Genomic DNA, 27,068 nt, shown 5'->3' with positions numbered 1-27,068 from the left:
TTTAGACTTAGATTCCTGGGTATAAATATATATTTTTTTACTGTACTTGACAGACTATGTTCAAGTCATGAATAACGATAGTGTGAAATAAATCTATGGTGTTACCAGGTGCCAGCTGAGGAGTAAAGGTTGATTTCTTTTGAACAGTATATGTGATAGTTAGGGTTGTGTGAATCCCCATTGCTTGTGCTAATTCTGCAAGTGTCAAAGACGGATGTTCTAAAAATGAGGTAAAGAGATGTATTTCTTCTGATCTTAAATAGTAGTGGTACCAAAATTCAACAAATGTTCCTTCATTGTTTGTGGCAGTTTCTCAATAAAAAAGGAAGTAAGTTCAAGTTAATGTGGGAATTTGAAAAGGTAGTCTTGGTTTTGGCAGTGTCAAAAAGACTGTTGGGCAAAAAGATAAACCAGGTCCAGTACTTTGGTGATTAGTCAGTGTAGTGTCAGATAAATGTCTTGTTAGTTGTTGGAGGTGTTTTCTAGTTCCTTTCTCCTCCCGGTCCTTGTCGTTACTGCGGAGGGTGTTGGTTGATTGATTTTCTTTTGCTTGTGCACTATTTTGTATCCTTGGTATTTGTATTTCTCATACCAAATCGGTAGCATTTAACCTCCTCAAAACATAGGAGAGAAGGCTATGATATCTCTTGCTGGTGAGCCCACTCCCAAACTGTGTTCTGTTGAGAGCAGAGTTTGGTCCGGCTCTTTTGAGGTCCCAGTTGTAATGTTGCTGTATCATTTGGCAAATGTGTATACTCTCCCTGTTCTGTTGATAATCTTATTGATCTCAACAACATTTTCTGTGCTTCCATTTTATAATGTCCTCCTTATATTCATCTATGATTTGATTAAGAATTTCTTCATTATTTATTGTGATTTCCCCTCACTTTGCTTCCTCAATTTTTTTTGTTAACAAGTCTGCTTCTGTTTTTACAATTTTCATATCCCTCTTCAGCAATGTCAATGAGTTGTCTAATCATATTGTTAGATGCTTCCTTGAGATTGACCTCTCATTTTTTTATTTTGCCCAGAATAGTAATTTCAACTGATGGGAAGATTAGGATTCTAAAACCACGAGGCATGCAATTGACTTCTGGAATTTTTTTAAAGGATGCTGCGTCTTACCCTTTGGCTATTTCTTCTTTCAGAGACATCTCCAAGGCCTGGAAAGTATTTCGTGCTGAGGTGAGATTCGATTTGCTTGAGCTAGGTTGTTTATTAGTCAAGCAAAGAAGCTCATCAATTCTATTATTGCCGTTAGCTTTCCAGTCTTTGCAGTTTTCCATATAGTTAGTAATCATCAACTTCCTATACTTTCACTAGCATTTGCCCCATACCGTGAGCAAGCAGCATGTGCCAAAAGTGTATAATTCCCATTATGACCCAATAATCCCCCTTCATCCACTCCATCTCATCATTTGTCATCAGTAGTAGTCTGTTCTTTATTGTAGACCTCACTGTGCCACCTATGTCTACAGTTAAGAGTTTCTCTAGTGATGATATAGAAAAGAAAGTAGGGGCCATGCACCCACATCACCATATGAGGAGAACATGCTGATATTTTGAGTTGGCCATAAATTTTGCAGAATGGTTAGAGAGAGAAAAGAACCCATGAAATGTAAGGGATGGGACACCATTCCAGATTTAATAGTTACTGGCAAAATGCCTGAAGGTTTTTGTAAAATAGTTACCTTAGGTACGAAACAAACAATGGATGCCCCTGCATGTGTAAATATAAAGGGTCATGGAATTGGACAATGAAATGAGCAAGTTTATTTTAGATCTAATGTCTGTGGAAAAAAATACAAAAATATTCTCTTTGATGAGCCTATCAAGGTATGCTGGTCTGGATCGCATTTCAGGGCACATCATTGCAAGAATCTGGCATGATGGGCAGAAAAATGTTATGCATTTTTAGTAGGTGACAATAATTGGCCAAATCCCACCTCCTTCGAAGTACATTATAGATTTTTTATTTATATATTTTTAAGAAGTGCAGTAGGGATGACCAGACGTACTATAATTGTATTCCTTTAATGGGTATGAAGGCGAAAAGGTTTAAACATATTTTTGCTTATCTGGCTTAGAGATTAGGTTGAGGGAAAAGTGTATTGTATCAGTAGAACACGCTGGGTTTCAGAAAGGCCCATCAACAATGGACTACCTGGGAGGAGCTATGCTACGAATCGAGATGGCCGCGTAAGCTCCCGGCTCCGTTGACCTCCGACAGCAGCTCGATTATCCTGTCTTTAATCCTGACCTTACACCTGATTTCCTTGTTTATGAAGGTCTACTGCTTCTACAGGTGCAATCCCGAGATTTCTACCTCATCGGCTGACGAAGATACGCCGTGTTTCCATTCTCGGCCTAACACCGTGTGGAAGCCGGGGCCTCGATTTCTAGACTATCCGGGTCAGAGTTGAACAACATCGGCCGTGAGACCTGGACTGAGCCCGGTCTCCCGAAGAGTGTCTGAATTGTTGACTTTTTGTGACAATCCTTTGAACGATCTACACCGGTGACACACCAGCGTGCCACGCCGGCTGCTGTGGTGGGGGTCCGGTGCCTGGAGACCTTGCTGCCCCCCGGGGTCGACGGGCTGGGGCCCTCTCTGACGGCGAAGGTGTGTTCTGTAAGATGAGGAGCGCCCACTACTTGATATCAGATTTGCGTGGCCTGCGACTCCGGAGCAGCCGGCCTCCGGGGTTCGAGTCCGGCTCTGTCGCCTATTGAGAGGGGATGGAGCGGACGGAAGGCGCGCCATCGCTGCAGGCCGTTGTGGCCGCCATTGAGGCGCTCCATTCGCATACAGTCGCTGTGTTCCGGACACTGATGGTGAAAGTGGACGGTATCCTGGAACCTGAGGAAGACACCTCGATTGGTTTCCAGCTAGAGATGGTACCAGCGGTGCATTGCACATCTGATGTCGAGGTCCCCGTGCATAACCCGGAGTTCGTGAACCTTGACGGTCCCCTATTACCGGCACGCCAGCCCGTGCTTCTCGCTAGCGTCTCTTGCCTGCTCCTGCTGCCGCCTAACGCATCTATAGACGGTCTTCCATGTGGCTGCGAGTTCTTTGGTGATGGTTTGGGATACCCGCTGTTTTTGAACACCTTTCCTCGTTCGAGCCGTGAACTTTTATCCTGTATTCGATCCTTCTGTGCTGACAAAAACTTTTGTGGACGCTTTGCCTTTTCCTTCAACATGGCGGCTCGAGTGGCAAAGACTCTTATGACGGACCGTACTGGCCAGGGCTGAACTTTATCGCTGGGTCCCGATAAAATAGTTTTTAGCGATGCCGGGGTTGTGCCTATATTGTGACGAGAATTGGGTGGTTGTTGTTTATCCTTCCCTGACTGGTTTGTATAATTGCTAAATATTGCTTTTACCATGTCTCGGGGTGGTCGCTGTTGGCGGGGGGTACGGGAGGCTGGGAGTGTGTTTGCTTTCTCCTCCTCCGCTTTCTCTTTTCCCTTCCTTTAGGGTAGTTCTTGGGCGACAGGCACGCTGCTAGTGGGGTTAGGCCGTAGCCATTGCAGGGGTGCAGGGTGGGGGGTTAGGGGTGGAGTTTTTTATTTTGCCTTTCTTTTGTTCTATGGCCCCCTTTTCTCTTTTCTTTTTCCTTCTACGAGAGATGGGCTGTTTATTTTTCACGAATCCTTTATTGTCCGGGTGTTTTCGCTGGCTTAATTATCCTGTAACATTGTGGACGAGGTCACGCGGCTGGGATTGCTTTGATTGCTTAATAGATTGCCTATTTCCTATTTCCGTTATGTGTACCCGTGCAGGGCCTTTTACTTCTTACAGTGATTATTGTTTGTATATTTCCCCCGCCCGGCCCTGTTCTGTATTTTACTGCGAAACACCTGATATCTGTACTGCCTGCTCTTGTCTTACTGTTAAAATAAAAAAATATATAAAAAAACAAACAATGGACTACCTTTTTCTACTGTGGTAAGTTGCATGGTGATACACTGAATAGAGAGCTACTTTTGCCTAAATTGTGGAATTGGAATATCTCACCAGATACTTTAGAGATGTGTTACCTTTGAAAAAAATGATTAGGGTGGAGGTCTTGGTAAAAGGTAGATTGACCAGCAAATGCCAATTGAGAGTGATTTTAAGCAAGGGTGCTTGCTTGTTAATTGCTATTTTGGTTTTTACAGCCCATTCACCAAAAGTAATCTCCCACGCTCACTCATTCTCTCCCTAATTGAGTGACATAGATTGGGAGTCTTTGTTGAGGAAGGCTTGATGATGGTTACACTGAAACCAAATGTTTTGCAAAGAAAACATAATAAACTAAACATATATTTAAAGGAAATTAAGCTGGCACTAAACAATGAAAAAACCTATATGTGAAATGTGGCAAAATGTGATTGTCCTTTACTTGGGTGCTTAATGGTAAAAGGTTGTACAATATGGATAATTATGAATAATTGTTTCTATCATTGTACAGTACTCAGGGCCGGACTGGCTACCGGGCTGCTGAGTTGGGCACTGATTTCGTTCATGGAGACCTGTGTGTGCTAAACGAAATTCGTTTTGCTTTGATTATTTCAAAGCACATGCTGGTCTCCATGAATGAAATCAGCCCCCACCGCTGTGGAATCAATCCCCAGCTCTGCAGCATTCCAAACTGCCCGGTAGTCAGTCCGGCCCTGACAGTACTTTATTTTAGGATAAGAACTGGTATAAAATGAAAGTGAAAGCCATAATTATTACTTCTTTTTATATTCACTTACCATTCATAAGTTAAATGGAGGGCTTTTTTTAACTCCTTTTTTATTTAAAGCTTTGGTTGGGAAGAGTAGCTCCCCTCTGCCTACCCAGGCATCCCACATTAGTGAAATTGTTGTTCTTGACAGAAGCATTGGTTCTTAAAATCAGGGAATAAACTTTTTAAATAGGTATTTGCCTTCCCAAATTTGGTAATGGATTAGACAATGAGCTTGGGCGTATGCATGGCCTTTTTTTTTAACCAGAAAACAGAATCTCCATTTTATTTTGTATGTGAAGAAACCTGGAAATTATAAGCTGATGAGCTACAAATCAGTGTTTTGAGAAACAATTCTGCCCAAAAGTCTAAAAACTGATTATAATTCTTTATCATCAAAACCTTTTTCCCATCTAACAAGACACTTTTTAGCTTTCCTCAGTTGTGTAAACTATGTATATTTATTTGCCAGTTAAAGATGAGGGATGTTGTATTTAGAATTAATGTTGGCATCCGTGTATATTGGAGATTTTAAGGTTTTATGACCAGGATTTGAGTGAATGGTGGGAAATACTATTAGGAGATGACAGGTTCAACGCATCTGTTCTTTGATTGTTTACTGTCTTTAAGAAAAATAATAATAAAATAACGATTTCTCTACTGGTGTCGCACGTTTTAAAATGTGAATGTTTTGTATCCCTGAAAGTTCCACATAGCTATTGCTTTGGATAAATGTTTCTGTAATTTTTAGTTAAGTTGGCTGCTGTTTTATTTGTGAATGTCTTTTTAAAAATGTTTTGCCTAAGAAAATAGATTTGCAAATTTGAATGCAAAATATGCAAAGAAGCGTAATAAAACAATTGAAAAAAATGAAAGAGTGCTATCAAGGGATCGCAGCCAGTTGAAGATTCTCCAGCTGTAATTTACTCATCTGTGGAGAAGCAATCTAACCCCAACTGAGATGTGAAACCCAAGACTCTGTACAATACACTGCAAGGTCTCCCTTAGACGCTGCAATCTGGTTCAACAAAACACAAAATGGGCTACAAAGGAAGGTCATCATCTACTATCTTTAGTGCCTACAGCACCTTGCGATGAATATGTACTGGCCACGTTTAATAGCATATCTGTCCATTGGATAAAATGTTTCAGGTGATAATCAAAAATGATCCGCAAGCCCTTCAAATGGGCATAAAGCTTGGATTATACATCTAATATTTGATGGAAACTATATCAATGTTTCAGTGAATCTTGATTCTTACTATATGCTATCCCTCGAGTCATCTTCTCTGGCAATAATTATGTCCACTTCATTTAGTCACACATAATAGTGCACATTTCATTACAATAAGCTATCTCTGAGATTTACTGAGTGATGTATATTTGTTTTAAGAATAAGAGCCTTTCTTTGCACTGCTTAAGTCAGTGATACAGAACAGCATGCTACTCTACTTGATGCCGTTAGGATTGGACTAGTCCCATAATTCAAGCATTTCATCTATCACTTTTTTGTATATTTTAGTGTGTCAGGTATGGTCAGACGTGGGTTCCGTGCACACTGCATCAGTGGAACCTTGCTGTACCTGGCTAAGGAGCCCACAACGAGGGCATATTTGGTCCTGGGTTGCTTGTCTTCTGGATCAGGGAGGACCTGACTTGCCTGATGTGACGTGGTGTGCAAAATGATGATGGATTATGATTTGACCCAAGTAATTAACAGTGGCTGAGATTATTTCAAGCATTCCATCCATCACTTTTTGTATACTTTACCCTATGCCATTCTGCATTCTCTAAAGCAGAATGGGTTTGAATTCTAGAGATAAAATTTGCCTCAGGTTATAAATTTCAAAGCTAAAGCTGTGGTCATATTAATTATATTAACTAAAATGCAATGTAAAGCAGGGTAAATTAAATGCATACCTTTAAAAAAAATAAACTCTGCAAAGTATGATGCAGACTTCCCGTAACCGAAACACATAACGTATAGAGAACAGTTTAGTCCTACCTCATTGTTCGATACTGTGTTTCAGCCCCACCACTGATGTCACTTTATCTTGTCGCAATGTGTAGAGTTTTCAGGATGTCTGCAAGAAGAAAATATCAGTCGTACAGATATAAAAATCATGTGAATGTAGAACTTAGTAGAAAAACACAAGCAAGCAACTACTGTTGGAAGATTATTAGCAATAAAAGCACTGAGAACAATATAGATAGGATCTGACTGCAGCAACTCCTTCACCCCTGCGAAATGGATACGATATACACACAGGCAAGGATGGCCGCATCAGACCCCGCCCGCCAAAGACTCCTTCCAAATGAGAAGAAAACATAACCTGGAAGCAAGTCGAACAAGTATTGCCCCTACTATTGCTGTAATCAAGGCCGCTTGGATGACAAAACCAAGGGTAAAGGACACAATTTGGATGATAAAATATGGTCATCGTACGGGTTGGAGGACCCATTTTCACACATCAGAAGTAATGAGACCTGCACCCAGCTAACACAAGATATCTACAGTCCATCAGTACTCTACCTATGGCTCAGGCTAAATTAATTACATTAATTAATACTTGGCCATTGGCAGAGATAATCATAAAACATCAACTGAAGTTCGACCTGTATGCAACTGACAATTCCAGATCTGGCTGGATAAAAAATGTGGCAAAACGTCAAATCAAACAGGTTACATTAAATATGTACCACTGAAAGAAGGAGAGTGATTTAATGACCCACCAAATGAAATCCTAGTGATTGTGTTACTTTAGGTCTCAACCCCTCACCCACACATAACGGCAAGAACCCTAGGGTTCTGTTTCGATCCTAAAGCTAACCTTCAAACACCTGATCACAGCGCTAACAAAATATTAACAAATGATAATTAAGGTCCTTCTGCTCTTTTAGGTGAACCACTGAAATGAACTAACAAAAGTCATGATACTATAGTGGATGGATTACTTTAATAAAAAAAACAAAGGCACTTCAAAAGGAAAATAAACAATAGAAAATATAAAAGTACAAATTCAAACTAATATACTTTGTCTAAGGTAAAATCATAAGACTACATCAATGGTATTTGAAATCAATTCCCAAATGTCAGGCACTGCCTACAAGTCTTTGAAGAACTGTCAAGAATGCTTGCAAAATCTGGTAACCAACTATACCTGGACCATAAACTTAGGATTTGGCTAAATGAAGCACAAGATCAGAACTTTTACCCACCCCCATTAGAATGCCTCAAAACAACACCAGCAAGCACAACCAAGTGGGATGGGTGTGCCCAGACATGGGCCTCTTGCTCGCTATGCAACTGGATTCAAGGTAGTCTGGCTCATGAGGGGTGAGACCCTGAAACTGGCTCAAGGATGTTTGTTTTTCATCCAGGGAAGACCCGGCTTGGCTGTTTGGGCTGGACTGTTCCCAAGAGGAGCAGGGTCACGACTAATTTGCATATGGTTGGGCCCAAACTGGCGTGGTGTAGTATGTAAAAGAACAATGGATTTAACCCAGATCTCTTGACTGCGGGTGAATATTTAATTTGTTCTGTCCATCTTTTGTTGCCACAGCACTTTTAGAAAGTTGGCATTTTACTGCCTTAGCCATTTAGTGCCCACAGCATCTGTCTGGTCACATGACTGGGTGTAACTGACAGGTGGACTTTGTGTATTCCTCTAAGACAGCCATACATAAAAGAGACCTCTGGTGTGCCTGGATGGGCCACCACTGGCAGAATGGAGGGGCAGAGCTGGGCACAGCCCTACTGACACTTGAATATGTTGTGTCCTGCTTCCACTTAAAGAGCTGCATACCCCCTGTAATTAGTCTTGAGCCAGGGCAGGGGAGGGACTAAACCTGTACACTTCAAAGGGAAATCTCTAGGAGCTTTTCCCACTTCAAAGGAGGCATCTCAGATGCCAATTCGTCAGTACACATCAGGACCTGTTGAGACTCTGGCAGGAATGAGGATTACTGTGCTTCTGAAATAACTGCCATGCTGCTGGACTACTGACCTGCTAGACAAGTCCCTAGCTGGGCTGCTGCCTTGCTGAGCTACTGTCGGAGTATAAGGGATTGGACCTGCACTTGAACCTAGGAATCCCAGAGTGACTCCAAAAGCTAGTCTGATGACCTCCTGTTCAGAGCCGTAGGGACATAACAGGCTCCAAATAACATGAAACAGCACCCAGACTTAGCTAGATAAACCCCTGAACCCCAGTGGTGCCCCCCGATTCCGGAACCCTTGGTATGTCCTCAGTAAGTTGAATTTCAGTTATTTGGACTCTTCGCGAACTGACCCACTGGCACCAAAACCTTGTTACTCACACCGCCTGCCAATGTGAATTTCAGTCACACGGACCTTTTGCACCACAGCATCGATTGCTTTGCAAGGAGAGCCACTGTGGTACTCCAGCCAGACCATTCTCAACAACAACAGGATCTTTGCGCTACATCAACGACTGCCTGCAATGCTTCGCTGCTCCTCTCGTCCTCCCCACCACAAACGATTTTGCGCTGGACTGAAAAGATAACTTGGTCCCTGTATCTGACCCTTGCTCCATCGCAGTGGGCCTGAACTTGGTACTTTGTCCCAGGCGCCCCCACAACCAGATAGCCACAAGTCGCTCTTTAGGCTTTTTGACACTATTTTCACCAAAATATTTAAAAATGCATATCCTTGGTTCTACTGATTGAATTTTTGTCGTTTTAGCCTTGATTTATTTATTACATTGTGCTCTATTTTTCTAACTTGGTGTGGAGCTTTTCTTGGGTTGTGTTTTCACTTTATTACTGTTTGAAGTGCTGCATAAATACTTTACACATTGCCTCCAAAGTAAGCCAGACTGCTCTGTGCCCAGCTGCCAGAGGGTTGAGCGCAGGTTAATTTGGGGTTTGCTTGTGCCTCACCCTGACAAGGATTGCGGTTGCTGCTAGAGGAGGGTTTCACTCCCCTCAACCAGTAGCCTAATTTCTCACACTTGGGCATCTAAGTGTTGAACTAGTTTAATGGCAGGTTTAGCACACCTAATTCTGCTCTTGTTTTTAAATATGCGAGTTTTGATCCTACATGATGAGATCCCTCAAGTATGTAAGTACACAAAGGTATATAATACGTGTGTATAATGTTCTTGCTGTTTCATTCTGTAAAAGACATTTATGCTTATGACATGCATAGCGCGAGGTCTATTGTCTCGAAAAAACTATTAGGAAAAATATCTCAAAAATTGTTAAAATAGGAATTAAGTATCTGAATATGTAGATTTTGGAGGTTTTAAACCAAATAGAACTGTAGAATGGCAAAACACCAAATAAAGTCAATGTTAATAATAGACCAGCAATGCGTGTGTGACAAGACATACAGAAACACCAAACATAAAACACACGCTCTATTCGCTTGTAATCCTGTGATTCTGGGATTTAAATGCTGTGAGGGGGGTAATCAGAGTAAGTCAAATGCAAACTTGTATCCTCAATATGGTATGCCTCATGAGCCTCCTAGCGTAGGGGACTGTCGTGCCAATCTGCTACCTGTAAGTAATAGACAGTTCAGGGCTTGCTTACTTACAGAGTTGAAGATTTCCTGCCACTTGTTGACCAACAGTATACTCACGATCCCAAGGAGAGAGTTTTGCCTTCCTGCCCCATACACGGCTCCGCTGTGAATGCGGGTCTAGCAGGATGGGGCGGTCTATATATCTCTGCCTTTAGTGCCAATTAGGATTCAATTAGTTGGAAACCGGAAGGTGTTCCTTGCCATTGTAAGGGTATTCCGGCTCGTGTGACCGATATCATTGCTGTCCGGCATAAAGTGCGGGGCGCATTGTCAGTGCGCATGCGTATAGATTTTCCGCTATGCCCGTTACGCGACCCCCAGCATTGCATTACATCAGTACCTCAAAACTCACCCTTTTTAATAGTGCCAGCCTGGGGGCCCATTAAACGTTTTTTCTGAGTTCACCCCACGAGCCAGGTACTTTTTAACCATCACTTTAATCACTTTATAACCCCACCACTCACTCACATTTACAAAAAAAAAACACACGCACCACACATATTCATTGATATTAGTGGCCGTAGGTAGTAGCACGCCGCATCCCGTAGAGGGGTGCGCAGACCCCAATGATGAAGCATGACACCAAGGGAGCTTTTGGTGTGTGAGGGGTATTTTAAGAACACTACGTGCTCCCCACCATTGTAGGGAACACGCATACCCACTGGTGGATTCCTTTTTGTTTATTTATAATAATAGACCAGCACCTAAGCCAAATATCATGCCAATCGCAATCGAGAAATGATCAGGTAAATCTTGCAGAATACATTCCACAACATTTTTACGCTTAGACTTAATCTTTTTTCTGGAAGACGAGCTCCTCCATTTAGGCTAGAGATGATGCAGAAGCTAAAAAGCGTACGTTGAAATCAAAAATCTTGTTCTCAATCTCCCAATGGAGACTTCAGTATTGGCACCAAATGCTCACAGTAGAACAAAGCTTGATTTTGCAGCCCCAACAGTTGATTCACTACTTGGATGTTTTTTATAGCCTCATACTACTTTTGGACTAAGGGGCACATGCATCACGGTAATCATGTGCGATTACCAAATAGCAAATTTTAAGGATTCGCTATTTGGTAATCGCAAATGTCTATGCATAAAGGATTCGCAAATATTTTTGCGAATCCTTAACACTGTAATCGCAAATTGTAAATGCAATTGCAAGGGTGCTAGGATGCCTAAGGCCCACCTCACCCTCAAAAAAGATAAGTGTGCACATGTGGCACACACACATGCCCTTAGGTTATGTGTGTTGGCACCACTTGTCACTTTGAAAAATGCACTTTTGTGCATTTTTCAAAGGATTCACAAATTACCATCAACTTGAAATTGATGGTAATTTGTGATTCCTAAATGCAAAGTCGGATTTTGGAAATGCTACATGCATCACATTTAGGGAATCGTAAATTGTGATTCCCTAAATGCATTCGCAAATTAGGTAATTGCATAAATTGGTATTACCTATTTTGCAAATGCGATGCCTTCGATGCACCGGAAAAGGCATTTTACTGGTCGCAAATGGGCCGAATCGGCCCATTTGCAACCGGTAAAATGCTTGATGCATGTGCCCCTAAGTCTTTTTTCAGTGCTCAGATTTCAGTAAAGAGGCAAGTCAAGAAGCTGTTGGAGATGAATGCTATAGCCTCAAAATTCCTTGTGAAAAGCTAAGAGTGGGCTAAACTGGCAATCTCTAGCAAGCAAGAATATGCCTTTCGCAGAGAGATATTTTACGATTTCCCGGTTCACCAGAGGTGACAAAATAACCAAGTCCCACTTTTTGAAGATGCTGAAAAACTTTCAATGAAGATTTCTAGAATCAAGGTTTCTCTCCAGCCTGGGCTTCCACATGGTCCAGTACTGTCCACTACCCTCCGCCTCTTTCGTAAGACCTTCAAATGGATCCCCCTCGAACACCGAAAGACAGTCACTCACGCCCTGGTCACCAGCAGACTCGACTACGGCAACGCACTCTACGCCGGAATAAACAAAAACCTCATCCGCAAGCTACAGAACATCCAGAACTCCGCCGCAAGACTGGTCCTCAACCTGCCAAAACACTGCCACATCTCCCAGCACCTGCGCACACTCCACTGGCTTCCCGTCGAGGCAAGAATCACCTTTAACATGCTCACCCACGCACACAAGGCCCTCCACGGCACCGGACCAGCATACCTGAACAGCCAGCTCAAATTCCACGCACCCCAAAGGGCCCTACGATCAGCCTGGCTCTCCTACACTGTGGTCCCCCGCACCAGAAAGACCAGATCGGGAGTCCGCTCCTTCTCCTTCCTCGCGGCCAAAGCATGGAACGCCCTTCCGCTCCACCTCAGACAGACAACATCGCTCCCCATCTTCGCAAAAAACCTCAAAACCTGGCTCTTCGACAGACCCCCTCCTTGATGGAATGGAACCTGCACCCCCCACCCCTAGCGCCTTGAGACCCTTACGGGTGAGTAGTCGCGCTTTAACAAACTCCTGATTGATTGATTGGCTTCTCTTCTCTCAAACAAGATGGAGCTCTTTGTCAGCCCTTTCTGCAGCCGGCATAATTCTCCCGTCTTCTATTGTTTCGTCCATTTTCAGACCCAGGATTGCTGTGATGAGCTTGTACCAAGATATATTTTTTATCTAGTGCATGGATGACTTCCCTAAGTGGTAAGTGCACTCCCTGCAAGTTTCCTAACACTTGATATCCCTCTTTACAGCACTTCATGTGTTACTTGACTGTAAGATATCCAAGAAGCTTTTGTTGTAGATGATAGAAGTCAGTCCCTCATTTCGAGAGCTCGAGATCCACTCCCATGTACAGGCCTATGGAAATGAGAAACCACCCCAAGTTCTGGCACGGAAAACAGCTTTCACCACAATTGCGGTTCCATGCTTATGATAATTATGCCTAAGCATGGTTCCAGGGCTCACTGTGTCATGGGAATCAAGATGTAGGCTATTAATGAGGCCCAGCAAGGTAGAAATTAAACTGGGATTGATTTGTTCAATTTGCCTATCAACTCCATAACTTTTAGGACAAGGCTAAGACTAATTAACTGCAGCAGCACAGAAGAGGAAAAACACAACTAATTGGAATGTGCCATTAAAGTGTCCATCAGTGTTTGTGCTGTTCAGTTGATTTTTTACTTGCTATTGCTTCCTATGAAATGCCCTTTGTACCTCTGACTGATACATATGATTTTCACAATTTTTCTGGTAAAATTGTATGTGTTGTCTTTATGTTGCTACACATGCATATTCTTTGAGGACCGTTTTGCTTCTTCCTTCAAACTGCAAAAGGTAAGTTTGGTGTTCCTAACATAAACTTATTTGCTTGGAAAGAGTTAGGTTGTTCTGCCCCACATAAGAGCTCAGGCATCACTCACAACCACTTTGACCGCCTCCTACTTGCACTAAATTTACCAAGATTATGTTTTAAAATATGTTAACACAAGGCTTTGAAAACCAGCACAGAAGCGTAATGTTCCTCATGCTGTGCGTACCAGCAGCTTTAGATTCAAACCTTTGTTTAGCAGCGTTGCAGAGCATGCAGTATTATGTTCTTGTTGGAGGCGTCCCAGCTCTGAAGTCACCACTGCAGGGTAACAGCTGTAACTGGGCAGTGGCCCATTAAAGGGTACTAACATCAAGAGGTTCTAGCTTCTTCCAGGGTATAGTACACATCTCAAGCTTACCTCATTCAAAAAGGCAAAGTCGGGCTGTGAGGGGTTGTTTCGTTCGGCTTGCGTTTACTATTGACTGGTTTTCTTTGGTGCTCGTTGTCCTCAATTCAGTAAACTGATCTTTTTGTTTGTTTTATAATCAAAAATTGACGTTTTTTCAAATGTACCCAGCAGAAGTGAGCAGACTAGCTTTTACATTTAAAAAAACAATTTACAAATATCATGCAAATCCAGGGGATATATTCAAAATTTTGAGGCACATTGAATTCTATTGTGTCGCAGAATTGCAATGCGCGTTGAGGTAGATTTTAACATTGCACAAACCACTTTTTATCGGTGTCCTAGGAACAACCCCACTTGGGCTTTAATGGCAGGCACCAAAACAATGCATTTTGTCCGGACAGGTGTGCATTAAAAGGCTGCCTTCCTGGAGAGCCCGCGCTAATCACATTCAGCACATTACAGCGCATTTAAGTGTCATTCAAAGCAATGTAAGATCACACGAAGTGTCTAACAATGACCTAGCAGAAATAATTCATACAAATGGTATTATGAATACTCATCCCAGAACAGGGTCCCAGTATAGAAATGCAAAGGAGCGTGAATTACACAAATGGATTGTGGCAAGGCACTGCAAATTATCCCAGAATGAATTATTGTGCCTATGTCCAGTCACTTACCCGATGCCTAACACTTTAAGATTGTTAGAGTGGAAAATAAAAAAAATGATATGCTTCTGTTTTATCCACAAAAACAAGCCCTTTAAGCTGCATCAAACACTGAAGTAATTATCTGTAGCCAATAACAAGCCTCTGCAAAGCCAATTGGTCTAAACAAATAGGTCCTCCTCAAAGTTCATATTTAAATTAGAGAATATTTTTTATTTCTTGAAGCTTTTCAAACTTTGCAGGAATAGTGCACTGTACAGTATACAACAAACCATGTTGGAAACGTTTCAAATTAGGTTTTACATTGTTTTTTCTACAAGAAGGATACCTTTCTAGTACAAAACGTTTGCTAGACATCACACACACATTTTTGCAGCATGGGGAAACGGTGTGTCATTGGTGGCCGGCAACCTGTTTGACCAACAGCGTAGGGGGGCACAGCAACAGCACTAGATTTGCATCTGCTCTGTCTCTTTCCCCATGTGCAAAACAGCACAGCAACTTTGATGTAATAAATCTGCCCGTGGAGGAGTTAAGGTTGTGGGTCGGTTATCCTAAGGCTGAATACATTGCGAATGTCCTACAGTGCCTGTCAGTGGATCATAAAGGTTTTCAGACAGCATACATCTCCAATTCTTGACATCACTGCAGAGCAAAGAGAGAGATGGTCCCAAATGAGCTAATTCTAAATGTAATTCCATGAGAAACTGTGATGAAGGAGAGGATGTAGCATTATGGCTGGAGCGGTCGACCTCGAAGCTGGGGAACGGCGTTCTAGTCTCGGCAGGGATGCTAAACATCCTGTGATTCTGGACAAATCACTTAATCTCCCAGTGCCTTACACAATGTATGTGTCCCTCTGTAACAAGACTCTGCTCATGCAAAGTGCTCTGATACCTAATATCTTCGGGTCGAGTTTGCGCTATATAAAACTCTAAATATAAAATAAAAAGAAAGAAAGGTACACAACGGTCGAATTATTGATAGCGTAGATTGAAAAGAAAATGCAATGCTTACGGGTGAATGGGTGGGTTGAATGTGAGGGGAAATGGCTAAGTTGAAGATGCAAGAGGAAGTGCATGCAGAAGGCGAGTGTGAAAAACATATGCTAGATGCAGAGGGAGGATTTCAGAATGAGATGTCTAACAATGAGAGGGAAGGTGTTGGGGAAAAACGGATGTGACTGAGACATCTGAAAACCAATATCCCTTTCTAGGGCTTTAAGAGGGATGAAAAAAGTGTGGGTGGGGGTTCCGTAAAGAGGCATGACCTATATAATTAAAGGTGTGGCGTAAACATATAAACGAAGAATCGCACTGAGTGCCAACCTACACTCACATTTGCATAACATCGCACTGCCTTCAACCACAACTCAACCGTGGCCTGTTAGAATCGAATATGACTTTTCAGCGCGATGTAAAGGTCGGTTCCCGTTATAATCACATGGATGAGACTTGTTCAAAGCATGCACTAGACAAGAGCAATACGCTAACTGAAAAAATACAGAAAGAAAACATGCTGGAAAAAGCTAACGCCCCTACGGGATGCAAAATCAAGTAAAGCACGTGAAATTTAGACAGGAACGACATTGATTACCTTAATATTTTACACTCCTTGTTCAGAGATCGATCCGGTATTTTACCTGTAATGTTAAGAAAATGAATGCATGAACCGAAAGGGGGCCGTTTCAATGCTTGTTTTTAATTACTTCTGGGTCTGAAACCTAGAGGGACCCGGCCCACTTAAACCTCTGTCACTTCCACAGATCTCAGTCATGTTTTACAGTCTTATATTTCTAGAATTGGAACATTTTCAGTCCTAATTATTCACAACAAAATCATTGTCTTTACTTATTTATTCGACATTAACAGGCATTGACAAAGCCAGTAGGTCTAGCTACTTTTAAATGTGTCCATTGTTGCAATATGCCTGGAGGCAGTAGCAGAAAACTCACGGAGACACTCATATGCTGCTCAGATGGCATACTCCGTGAAACACACAATTTTAGCTCACTTTATCAGCCACTCCCTTAACTGCGAAGGCCATGACTCTTGAAAAAGATACCTAGTTACACACCTTTGCGACGCCTCCTTTAAGAGACGCCCCCACCTGAACCTTTTTACTTCCACTTAAAGCACTACATAGAACTGGCACATGGTAAATACACAAAGGACCACATGCACAGCTCTCGTTTGTCCCGATGTCACCATGGTAACGGTCAGGCACTTCTGTATTTGCTGCTAATATTATCAAGCACACTGGGGCTTGAACCAAACTTGAGTCGAAAAACTCAGTCTCCAAGTTTCACCAGTGGACGTATGCAGTGGGCTGAAAAAAAACAGAGATGACACAGCCACCTCATCAAAAGAGGCCAATTTGCGGATGCTGCGCATTTATTTGGTGTGTCATACTCGGACTGAGTTGCAATGTGTATTATAGCCCTACAAATAAGACATAATTAGAACAGGCCGAGGTGTGTTTCGCGCCAATGCCAAGACAAACATTACCCATAAAGCACCTATCTTCAGACACAATAAAGCCCCGACCTCCCCCCCCCCCCCTTCTCCAAAACGAGAAATTCAAACAGCTTTCCTTTTCTTACCGGCGAGTAGGGTTGTTACCCCAGGGGGTCTCGCTGCAGGGCCTCTCATGAATAATGCGGCATGAAGCACCCTCACGTCTTCCAAATGCCCCAACCTGGAATCCAGGTCATAAACTCTCACCCAACTTCGGATATCACTATGTAGTAAAAACCTAGAAAGGCGATGCAAACTGACCGGGCACTCTGGGACGAATCGAGCCCTGCTGCCTCCCAGCGTAACTAGATAGTCTCTGGAGCTGAAAGTGATCCTACCCGAAGCATTCAAGCATACATTCACACAGGTGGCGCTGAGGAGAGCCTCCCTCAGAAGACGAAGCCACAAAAAGGACAGACAGCTTCCCGCCCTCACATCATGTCAGGCCCCCAGTTTTCCGATTTAAATGATTTTTGCAAATAAATACAGACAGAAAACAATGGGTTTCCTCTCCGTATGTATTTTTTGAGGTGGAATAATACTGAAAATTGTGCTTCTGATGAGTGTATTTTCATGCTTTCTGTTGTGAATTCCAAGACAACAGATGAGCAGATATCATGGGGAGTTAAAAAAAAACAGGTTAAGTTATCGTTAAATACAGGCATATGTGAAAATATATTTGGAGTAAATTGCTAATATTTACCGGTGGGTGTAGTGGTTTGCTATAAAAGGCTGCTGAATTTGCTAAAGCGCGACAGGCATCAAAGTATGAGTGTATGTTTATCAGTTAACTAAATGTAGAAATTTACAATTTTTTGCTCCACGTATTCGCAAACTCTAAAATAAATATGAATAAATACTAATAAGATGGCCCAAAAATAAATATAGATAAATAAAGACGGAAATGTTAAAAAAATAAATACCATAAAACCGGGAGCCCTAATTATAAGTCACTCAGTGGCGTAGCAAGGCTCTCTTGGGCCCAAATGCACATTTCCAGCAATGCTAGTGGGGGTTCTCCCTTCAGGCATAAATAGTTCAGTAACTCATGATATGACTTCGCGCATCCTGGTGCAGCCAAGGAGTATGTACCCATTATAAAGGCACAGCTCCCATAATGCAAAGAACGTGCAACATAGGTGAGCTACGCCTGCCTGACGAGCTCTCTGCTTGAAAAATAATAATGTTCATGTTGAGAGAATAATTTCCTCATCGTTCACTTTCATAGCACAGAGCTCCTAATTTCCTCAGAGCCATGCACAAGTGGCTCAACCAGTCTGCACTTTTATTTGCATTATGGGACTTGTACTCCTGATTTTTTATTAAAAATTGGATCACATGGACTAGAAATCTCAGAATGCAAATTAATACCTGGACTTTCTGAGCTTCTCGGGTTTCATAATGAGAAACTCAAAGCTTTCATGGCTCATGGCATGTGGCAGAAATAAACTCCAAGTTATCAGGCACACCACGTTCCAGCCTGGACATTCCGTTTACCAATTAATATTTTTCGTGTTTTAATCCAATTGGGTTACTTGAAATAAACAAAGACTGCGATTCCCAGAATGCATTAGGCTCTTAAACGAGCTCAGATTGGCAAATGGTTTCCAGGATGACATGGAAGGCATCTCTAACATTACAAAATCAGGGTCCTAATACAGAAAAGCAAAACAATACGGAAAGCCTGTCAGATTAAATTAATTTACCTCGGTTTCCTCATTAGTCTTAAACAATGACATCAATGTGATAACATCTTGACCTGTATAGAGAAACTGGGATTCATAGTAGCGTGGATCTGAGTGATGTGCGTTATCCTCAGCTAGCTCTGAGTTTTAGGAATTTTGTCATATAAGATTTCAGTGGCGGCTCGCAGTGGGAGTACTGCAGGGTGGTGGGTTGGAGCGGAGGAGGGGCAGCGTGGGGTGGGAGTGGAGTCCGAAATACGACATGCACGAGTAAAGTAAGTAAATAAATAAATACAACTATTTACCTTGCGCACGGTGCATCACCACTCGGCGATACAGCGAGCGCAAGGTAAATAGTTTGATTTATTTATTTACTTACTTTACTTGTGGAAGTGGTGATGCACCGAGCACAAGGTAAATAGTTTTATTTATTTATATACTTACTTTACTCATTGATGTCTTATGTCTGACTCCACTACCCCCACCCTGTCCCTCCCCCGCCTCACCGTCCCACAGCACTCCCACTGCGAGCCGCCACTGTAAGATTTGCAGTTTCTCTTTTCGTTTGTAAATATGGCCTACGAGTCCCCAGAATTGCACAGTCCTCTTATCGTAAAAGCCAGGAGGGACGCAGGAGAGGCCCGCTGACTTGCCAATTAATCCGTTCTAAATATATGAATAGGCTTTAGGTTTTATTATTATGATCTTCAGTTGGTACAGACATCTGCCAGCAAGGCATATGTTAAAGAAGCACGTTTCACAAAAGCAATGCATCTAAAGGGTCAATATAGAAACACCTTTTAAAGGAGAGTAAGCTACTGAAATATTCAAAGAATGTAACTTTCTCCGAAATAGGATCTTGTACTTTCAGTGTTGCTCTTTACTGAATACGTATGACTTTTAAAATTTTACATATACCTGCATGCAAAATTACCTCATAATCTGTTCAGAATGAGAGAAAAGAAGTCATCACATTGTGGTATCTTCCTGTTGTGCTTATTATGCTCCCTTGTTAACTGGTTCCTAGCTGCTCAGCCAATGTGAGTGTTCTGTATGGAATGTTGGTGTGATGGACATGAGTAGGATGCTTGGGTGCCTGGTGTGAGTGTTGACACTTGAAGATGGGCTGAGCAGCAGGGAGGCTGTTTCTGGTGGGGCTGCTACCACTGATGTTATGGACTTAATAAATAACTTACAAAGACATTACTCGCTATATCTACCACTTCACCTCTATGCATGGAATTGCACCACACATTTTGGCAACAAATCTGGAAATAAAACTCATGCTGTACGGCTGTTCTTAATGAAGATCAAGATTACATAGTAAAGAAGTCTTTAAAGCCCAAGAAACCTAAAGAAACAACTGTTATTGACGGCACAATGCAAATATCCAGGAAGAAGATGTTCAGAAAAGACCAGACTACACTAAGTACATTTCCATGAGGACAGTTCACAGGTGAGTACAAGTGTTCACTTGAAACCAAGAGGATATTCACAGAAAAGTACATCAATGCACAAGAAACCAGAGAAAATGCAGCATAACACCTCGCAGCCTCACCTGTATCTTTCACATTGGACAGCCCTAGCATAGGCGTGCTGCACTCTCTAACATCTTTAGGGACATGTAACTTTCGAATTAAGCCACACCGGTAGTGTGTAGGCTTACTACAACAAGTATGGGCAGCTCAACAGAATTTCAGTTTGTGCCTGTTAAACAGCGAGCTCAAGTTTTTCTAGCAATCTGATCTATGGTATAGTCTCCTTCACAGCATGTGCCTCTAGTGTTCAGCCATCTAAGATTATAAAATAATCCGAAAGGGAAGGCGTTTTACAAGTGCCGCATTATTCATGCTGCATGGACATTCATAGTGTGCACAAGATGAGTTCTCACTCGAAGTTTTGTCAAGATGATGCTGCTGTATTCTATGCCGCATTACATCTACAAGCAAGTATAGTTTTTTTTTTATTGCCACAGGTTGGTCTTGGGACTGGCTTCAGGAGGAGGCCATCAGCAGTGAAAAATTTATCGTGGTAAGTATTTGTATGTCATCACATGTTTTTTTGGGTGCCGAAGGCAGTTAAACCGTCACTGTGCATTTTCAAATTAGTAGCTCGAGCCCTTCAAAGTGCGCACAGTCTTACCAAACATACAGGATCGCGTGGATGTGCTGCACGGCGTTCTGTTAGGACACTGTTGTAAGCAGCAAATCATGTCTGGTTTGGGACGCTATCAAACATGGACGTGCCTGGAGCCACCTGGCAGGTGTCTATTCAGCATGCTGCCATTTTGGAGCCTCAGCAGCACGTGTATCAAGAAGTTAGGTTGTTGGCTGAACGTGTCTTGTTCTCAGCCCGGTTTGGCCAGCTCGTGTACAGCGTGGTATGAAAGTACTAATCTGGCTGCAGGGTCTTATGTCTCTGTTTCTCCGGCATTTAGCTTCTTTGGAGTTTTCTGTAGACGAGGTATCCAGGTGCTTACGCCAATGTTGTGGGGTCCGGTAGCCTCGCTCAGGTATTGCTACAACACACTGTTTGCAGTTGTCTATTCCTAATCTGACATTATTTTTGATGACCTTGTTGGAAGTTGCAGCTGTTATGCAGTTCTCTGGTATAACATCGTGTGCATCAGTCTCCTCCTTTACACCTTGGACAGTAACTCTTTTCCATCTCAGAAATGGCACACTGTTGCATTGCTTATTGTGTATGCATATCTTTAAGTAGCTCGTGTGTAGAATGTTAGGTTGGTTCTGCTGACCATATTCTGTATAGTGTCAGTTGTGGAGTTGGCTGTAAGATTGATGGTATCTTTTCCCCCTGCCGCTCACCTCTTGCTATTGTATTTATTCTTTAATAAATACTAAGGATTATTCTACCACTTTGAGTCTACCACGTTACTACACATTTGGCGACGATGTGGGACATCGGAAGATTTTTTTTTTTTTTTTCATGACTTTTGGATTGAATGAACATTTTTCTCATTACTCATTCCTGGAATTGAAATTGCCACATACCGAAGAAAATGTTGAACGCAGCGTGTCGTTGCTCAAAGGATGACAAGGCAAGTAATTAAATTGAAGAAACTCGGCGTAAGTACCTGTGTGATCTTACCGTTACACCGGAGTAGGAGGCATCTTTTAAAATTGCCGTGAAGTTCGGCGGTGCACGGAGCGGTGACGTGTCTCTCCGTGTCTTCAGGCATGCACAGGAGGTGTCGGGCAAATCAACGAGGTGACGTCAGTGCGCAGAATCACGTCCTTTGACCCTACGTGGTGGCCAATTTGGGAGCACGGAGAAAGAAAAAAAAGCTGTTTATTTATAGAGCATATCGAGTGACACTCTGAGGTGCAGTTTGTGGCAAAAAAAAGTCGGAACTTTTATGAGGACTTTAGCAACAGGTGAGGCAGTCGGGAGGGGAATTTATTATTATTGGATTGAATTTAATAATATTTTTTATTATAAAAAAAATAGAAGAGAAGTGGATTTTTTTTAACTAAGGAATAAGGAGTACAAGAGTTTTGGAATTTTATTGAACTTGAATGGGTGAAGGTGACAGTATTCAAGAGGTGAATAAAAAAATGGCACAACAACATTTTTCAATAAGCCCTCCAGAGCCATTTTGGGCGAAAGGTGCACCACCCAGTATAAAATGGATTGAATGGAAAGAATATTTTGTGAATTATATTGAAGCTGTAGATGAAGAAAAGAAAATGAAGCCTGAACAGAAGAAGAGGTTTTTGTTACATTCACTGGGACCTATGGGTTTAAAAACGTATTCTAGGATGAGCAAGTGTGAAGACACAGATTTGAATGTATTTGACAACGCGATTAAAGATATGGACAAATATTTTGCGCCTAAGGTGTCCATGGGTGTTATTAGGCATACATTTTTTCAGAGGAAACAAACTAAAGATGAAACAGTGGATGAGTGGTTGAACGATCTAAGGAAGTTGGCACTTGATTGTCGTTTTGGTGGATTACATGATGAACTGATTTGTGATCAAATTGTCAAGTTCAATAACAATGCAGCGCTACAAGATCGGCTGTGGGTTAATGGTGATGCACCTTTGGACGATGTTGTTGCCATAATGAGGAAATCGGAGATGTCTGGGAGATGTGCTAATGTGGTTAAGGAAGCGGACAAGTAAGTATCTAAAACTACGGGGACAGTTTGTAAAGTTCAAGGACCAATGAAGAATTTTCGTCCGCAGCAACAAGGAAGATGGATGAACCAATCAACGAGATTTCAGAACAAGGGTGTGGAAGAAAGAAGATGTTATAGGTGTAACAGCAAGGAGCATTTGGCTTTCAGTCAATTTTGCCAGCTTTGAAGAAGAAATGTGAAATTGTGGACTCATTGGTCATTTTAGCAAGTTATGTCGTAGACGCAGCAATGTTAAATGTTAAATATGTTTGTGATGGAGATGTGGAAGTTGAAGTGGAGGATGAGGATGAGGAGGATTGTGTAAAGAATGTGAGAGGCAATGTAGTGATAAATATTTCTGACAATTCGATGGAAGGGAAACCTATTTGTGAGGTTTCGTTTGGTGGTGTGTGCGTAAGTGTTTATGCGGAAAGTTTGTGGGTAAGTTGGGTGAACATTTGGATAAATCAGATATCAACCCTGTTAGCTACACAGGAGAAAGAATAGAAATGTTGGGTTTTTGATAGCTCACCTTTTTATTTAAGGGGAGGTACACGATGGGGAAATTATATGTGGCTAAGTGAGGGCCGTCTGTTTTGGGATGGTTTGATCAAAAGAATTTAAATATAATTCTGGATCCAAACAGCAAGGAGAAGGTCCTGATTATAGATGAAAGATGTAAGTTGGAGGATGAGTTGTGTGTATGTTTCCCAAAAGTGTTTTGTAAGGATTTGGGTTCTTTGAAAGGATTTGAGCATAACATTGTTTTGAAAGGAAATGCTCAACCTAAGATACATAAAGTAAGACACATTTTAGAGAGGAAGTTAAAAAAGAAATTGAAGGGTTGTTGTGCAAAGGTGTAATTGAGGAAATTGAAACATCAGAATGGATTTCTCCAATCGTCGTGGCCAGAAAAGCTAATGGAAAAATTCATTTATGCATAGATTTGTGCCACCTGAACGATAACATCGTTGTGGATAGGTTCCCACTGCCTAGGATTAATGAGATGGTATCTTCATTAAGGGGTGCAACGTGGTTTTCAGCAATTGATCTCTCTGCCGCATACCACCAGGTGGAGTTAGAGCCGGAGTCCAGGAGACTCACGGCGTTCATAACCCCTTTTGGTTGATATCAGTTCAGAAGAATGCAGTTCAGGCTGGCATCAGCCACAGCTATATTTCAGCGTTTGATGCATAAATTGTTTGGGAACATGCACATGGTGTCATTTTTCCAAGATGACATTCTGGTGGTGGGGTTGGACAAATGTGATCATGACTCAAAGTTGAAACAAGTGTTAAGTACGTTGCAAAGTGCTGGTTTGACTGTTGAGAGATCTAAGTGTAAGTTTGGTGAAAGAAGTGTGTCGTACTTGGGTAATGTGATTAGTGAGGAAGGTGTGAGACCAAAACCTGCCTTAGTAGATTACATCATTAAGTTTCCTGCACCGACTTCAAAGGAAGAAGTTAGGGCATTACTTGGCATGGCTGAGTATTGCGCCAAGTTTATTAGGAATTTTGCATCTAAAGTTTACAATATTCGTTTTCTTTTGAAGAAGCACGTGAAGTTTGAGTGGACCGGGTTATGTGAAGAGGAATTTAAGGTGATTAAGACTGATTTACAAAAAGTTAATGCACTTGCAAGTTTTGATCCTAATGCTGACTGCATTTTAACTACTGATGCGAGTAATAGTGGCCTGGGTGCCGTATTGTCGCAAAAAGGTGTGGATGGTAAGGAAAATATCATTTTGTTTGCGTCAAGAGCTCTTTTTCCTGCTGAAAGTAGGTATCCCATTATTGAGAGAGAGGGATTAGCATGTGCATGGGCTTTGGAGCATTTTCGAGCGTTTGTTTTGGGGTAAACCAGTGATTATTTGTACTGATCATAGGCCATTGGTTAGGATTCTGTCTAGTGATGGTATTTCTGGTGCATCGGCTAGGATGGCGAGATTGTTTATGCGTATGAAAGAGTACATTTACAAAATGGTTTATTTGCCAGGGAAAGAAAATGTAATTGCGGATTGTCTATCTAGGTTACCACCTCCTCTTGAGGACTGTGTTGATGACCCATGGAATGATTTTTGTGTGGCCTTTGTACATGACTCTGGCATTCCTGTTATTAGTAAGAATGAGTGGATGGAAGAACAAAGTAAGGATCTTATTTTAAAGGATGTTTTTGATTCCATTTGTAAAGGGTGGCCTAAAAGGTGTGGTGTTAAAGATGGTTTAAATGCTTTTTGGCAAGTCCGTATGGAATTATCATGTGAAAACGATTTAGAGGTGAGAGAGTGATTCCACCGGTGTCGTTGAGGAAGAGAATTCTACAGTTATGTCATGAAGGTCACTTTGGGATTGTGAGGACAAAGTCAATTGTGAAGGGAATGTTTTGGTGGCCAGGTGTTGATGGAATGGTGGAGGATTTTGTAAAGAAGTGTACTATTTGTAATTCAGCAGACAAAACACTTAAGACGTTAAAGCCTGTGATGAGTGATGGGCTAATTCCTGATTCACCTTGGGATACTATTGCTGTAGACATAATTGGACCTATTGGAGAACAAAAAGAATTTGGTTTAGTGGTTATTGATCTTTTCTCAAAGTGGCCAGTTGTAAAATTTGTAGAGAAGGTAGATACTCAATCTGTGATTACATTTTTGGATAAGATTTTCATTATGGAGGGGTTACCAGTTTGTGTTTTGTCTGATAATGGTGTGCCGTTCACCTCTAAGATGGCAAAGGAATATTTTGACAGGTGTGGAGTTCAGCATAAGACCACTGCGTTATACAATCCGAGCGGTAATGGCACTGTTGAGAGATTTAATAGAGTGATAAAGGGTATTATTCAGGATTCAATGAACAAGGATCAGAATGGAAGATTCAAGTACAAAAAGCTGTGTGGTCTTACAGAATTACTGTTCAAACTAGTACTGGTTTGTCTCCGTTCACAATGATGAGGGGTAGATCAGCTAGAGCTAAATTCAATCCTGGGTGGTTGTTGGATAGCAAAGTGACTAGTTGGTCTCCTGTGGAGGTTAAAAAGAGTCTGGAGTCTCTTCATGCTAAAAGTAAAGACTTTTATGATAGACATCATAACACAAAGGATGTACAGATTAAGGTTGGAGATTTGGTTAGGGTTAAAAAACCTTTTAAAGTAGCTAAAGGTGAAAGCCGTTTTGAACCTCCTATTAAGGTGGCGGAAGTGTTAAAGAATGCTGTTCGGCTTGAAGATGGTAGGGTTTGGAATCTCAAGAGTGTGGCAATTAATCCTGACTAAGAGGAAAGTGAACTGCCCTTTTTAACATCGGATGATTATGGGTGGATTGAAGATCATTTTGAGAATAGTCAATGACAGTCTCAATTGGCTAGTGATAATGGTGGAAGTAGACAAGTTGTTCCTTCCCAATCTGATTCCAACTTCCTTTCAAATGATATATGGGGAAGGCTTGTGTGTAGTGATGATCAGCATCACATTCACATTAATGATGCTGACATTTTGCCTTTGCCTGGCGAAAGAACAAAGGTTTTGCCAGGGTGGTTGAAAGTATTTGTAATGTAATTTTGTTTATTATTGTTTTTTTTGTGTTTATTAGTTAATGATTTAGTTCTGTTCCTATCTTTTACTCTGTATGTACATAGCACTCTTTTGTTATAACGGGGGGGATGTGTTGTATTGCTTATTGTGTATGTATATCTTTAAGTAGCTTATGTGTAGAATGTTAGGTTGGTTCTGCTGACCAGATTCTGTATGGTGTCAGTTGTGGAGTTGGCTGGGAGATTGATGGTATCTGTTCGCCCTGGCGCTCACCTGTTGCTATTGTATTTATTCTTTGATAAATACTAAGGATTATTCTACCACTTTGAGTCTACCACGTTACTACACACACACCTTTAGATTTGGACATTGTCTCTTTCCACAGGAGAGAAGTTTCTCACTGATGGTATTTATTTTGTGTGTGTTCTACTTGGGTCATCCGTTATTGCTCAGAGGCTGTTGTATTTTCTTTGTGATGGCTTTAGGGTAAAGTTTATTACAGGGTAGAAACACTCTAGGTATGAGGTGCATGTTACATAAGTGTATGCCTATGATGTGTTTTTCAAGAAAAATTCATTGATATTTTGGTTGGCTAAG

At 41.7% G+C, this 27,068-nt stretch overlaps 1 protein-coding gene across 1 annotated transcript in view; it reads right to left on the bottom strand.

Annotated features, from left to right (window-relative positions):
• The window catches only part of INSC (INSC spindle orientation adaptor protein), a 1,419,009-nt gene that overhangs the window by 1,211,409 nt on the left and 180,532 nt on the right, over positions 1–27,068 (bottom strand). Inside the window, exon 3 of the mRNA XM_078681025.1 lies at positions 6,723–6,801. Coding sequence (XP_078537151.1) covers positions 6,723–6,727 — 5 coding nt within the window. The 5' untranslated portion in view covers positions 6,728–6,801. The remainder of the gene's footprint in view (positions 1–6,722; positions 6,802–27,068) is intronic.

This window comes from Lissotriton helveticus, chromosome 3_1, assembly GCF_964261635.1.
Source record: "Lissotriton helveticus chromosome 3_1, aLisHel1.1, whole genome shotgun sequence".
In the NCBI taxonomy this organism is placed as follows: Eukaryota; Metazoa; Chordata; class Amphibia; order Caudata; family Salamandridae; genus Lissotriton; species Lissotriton helveticus.
Note: the sequence above shows the minus strand (reverse complement) of the source record. Positions and strands in the feature narration are given on the sequence as shown.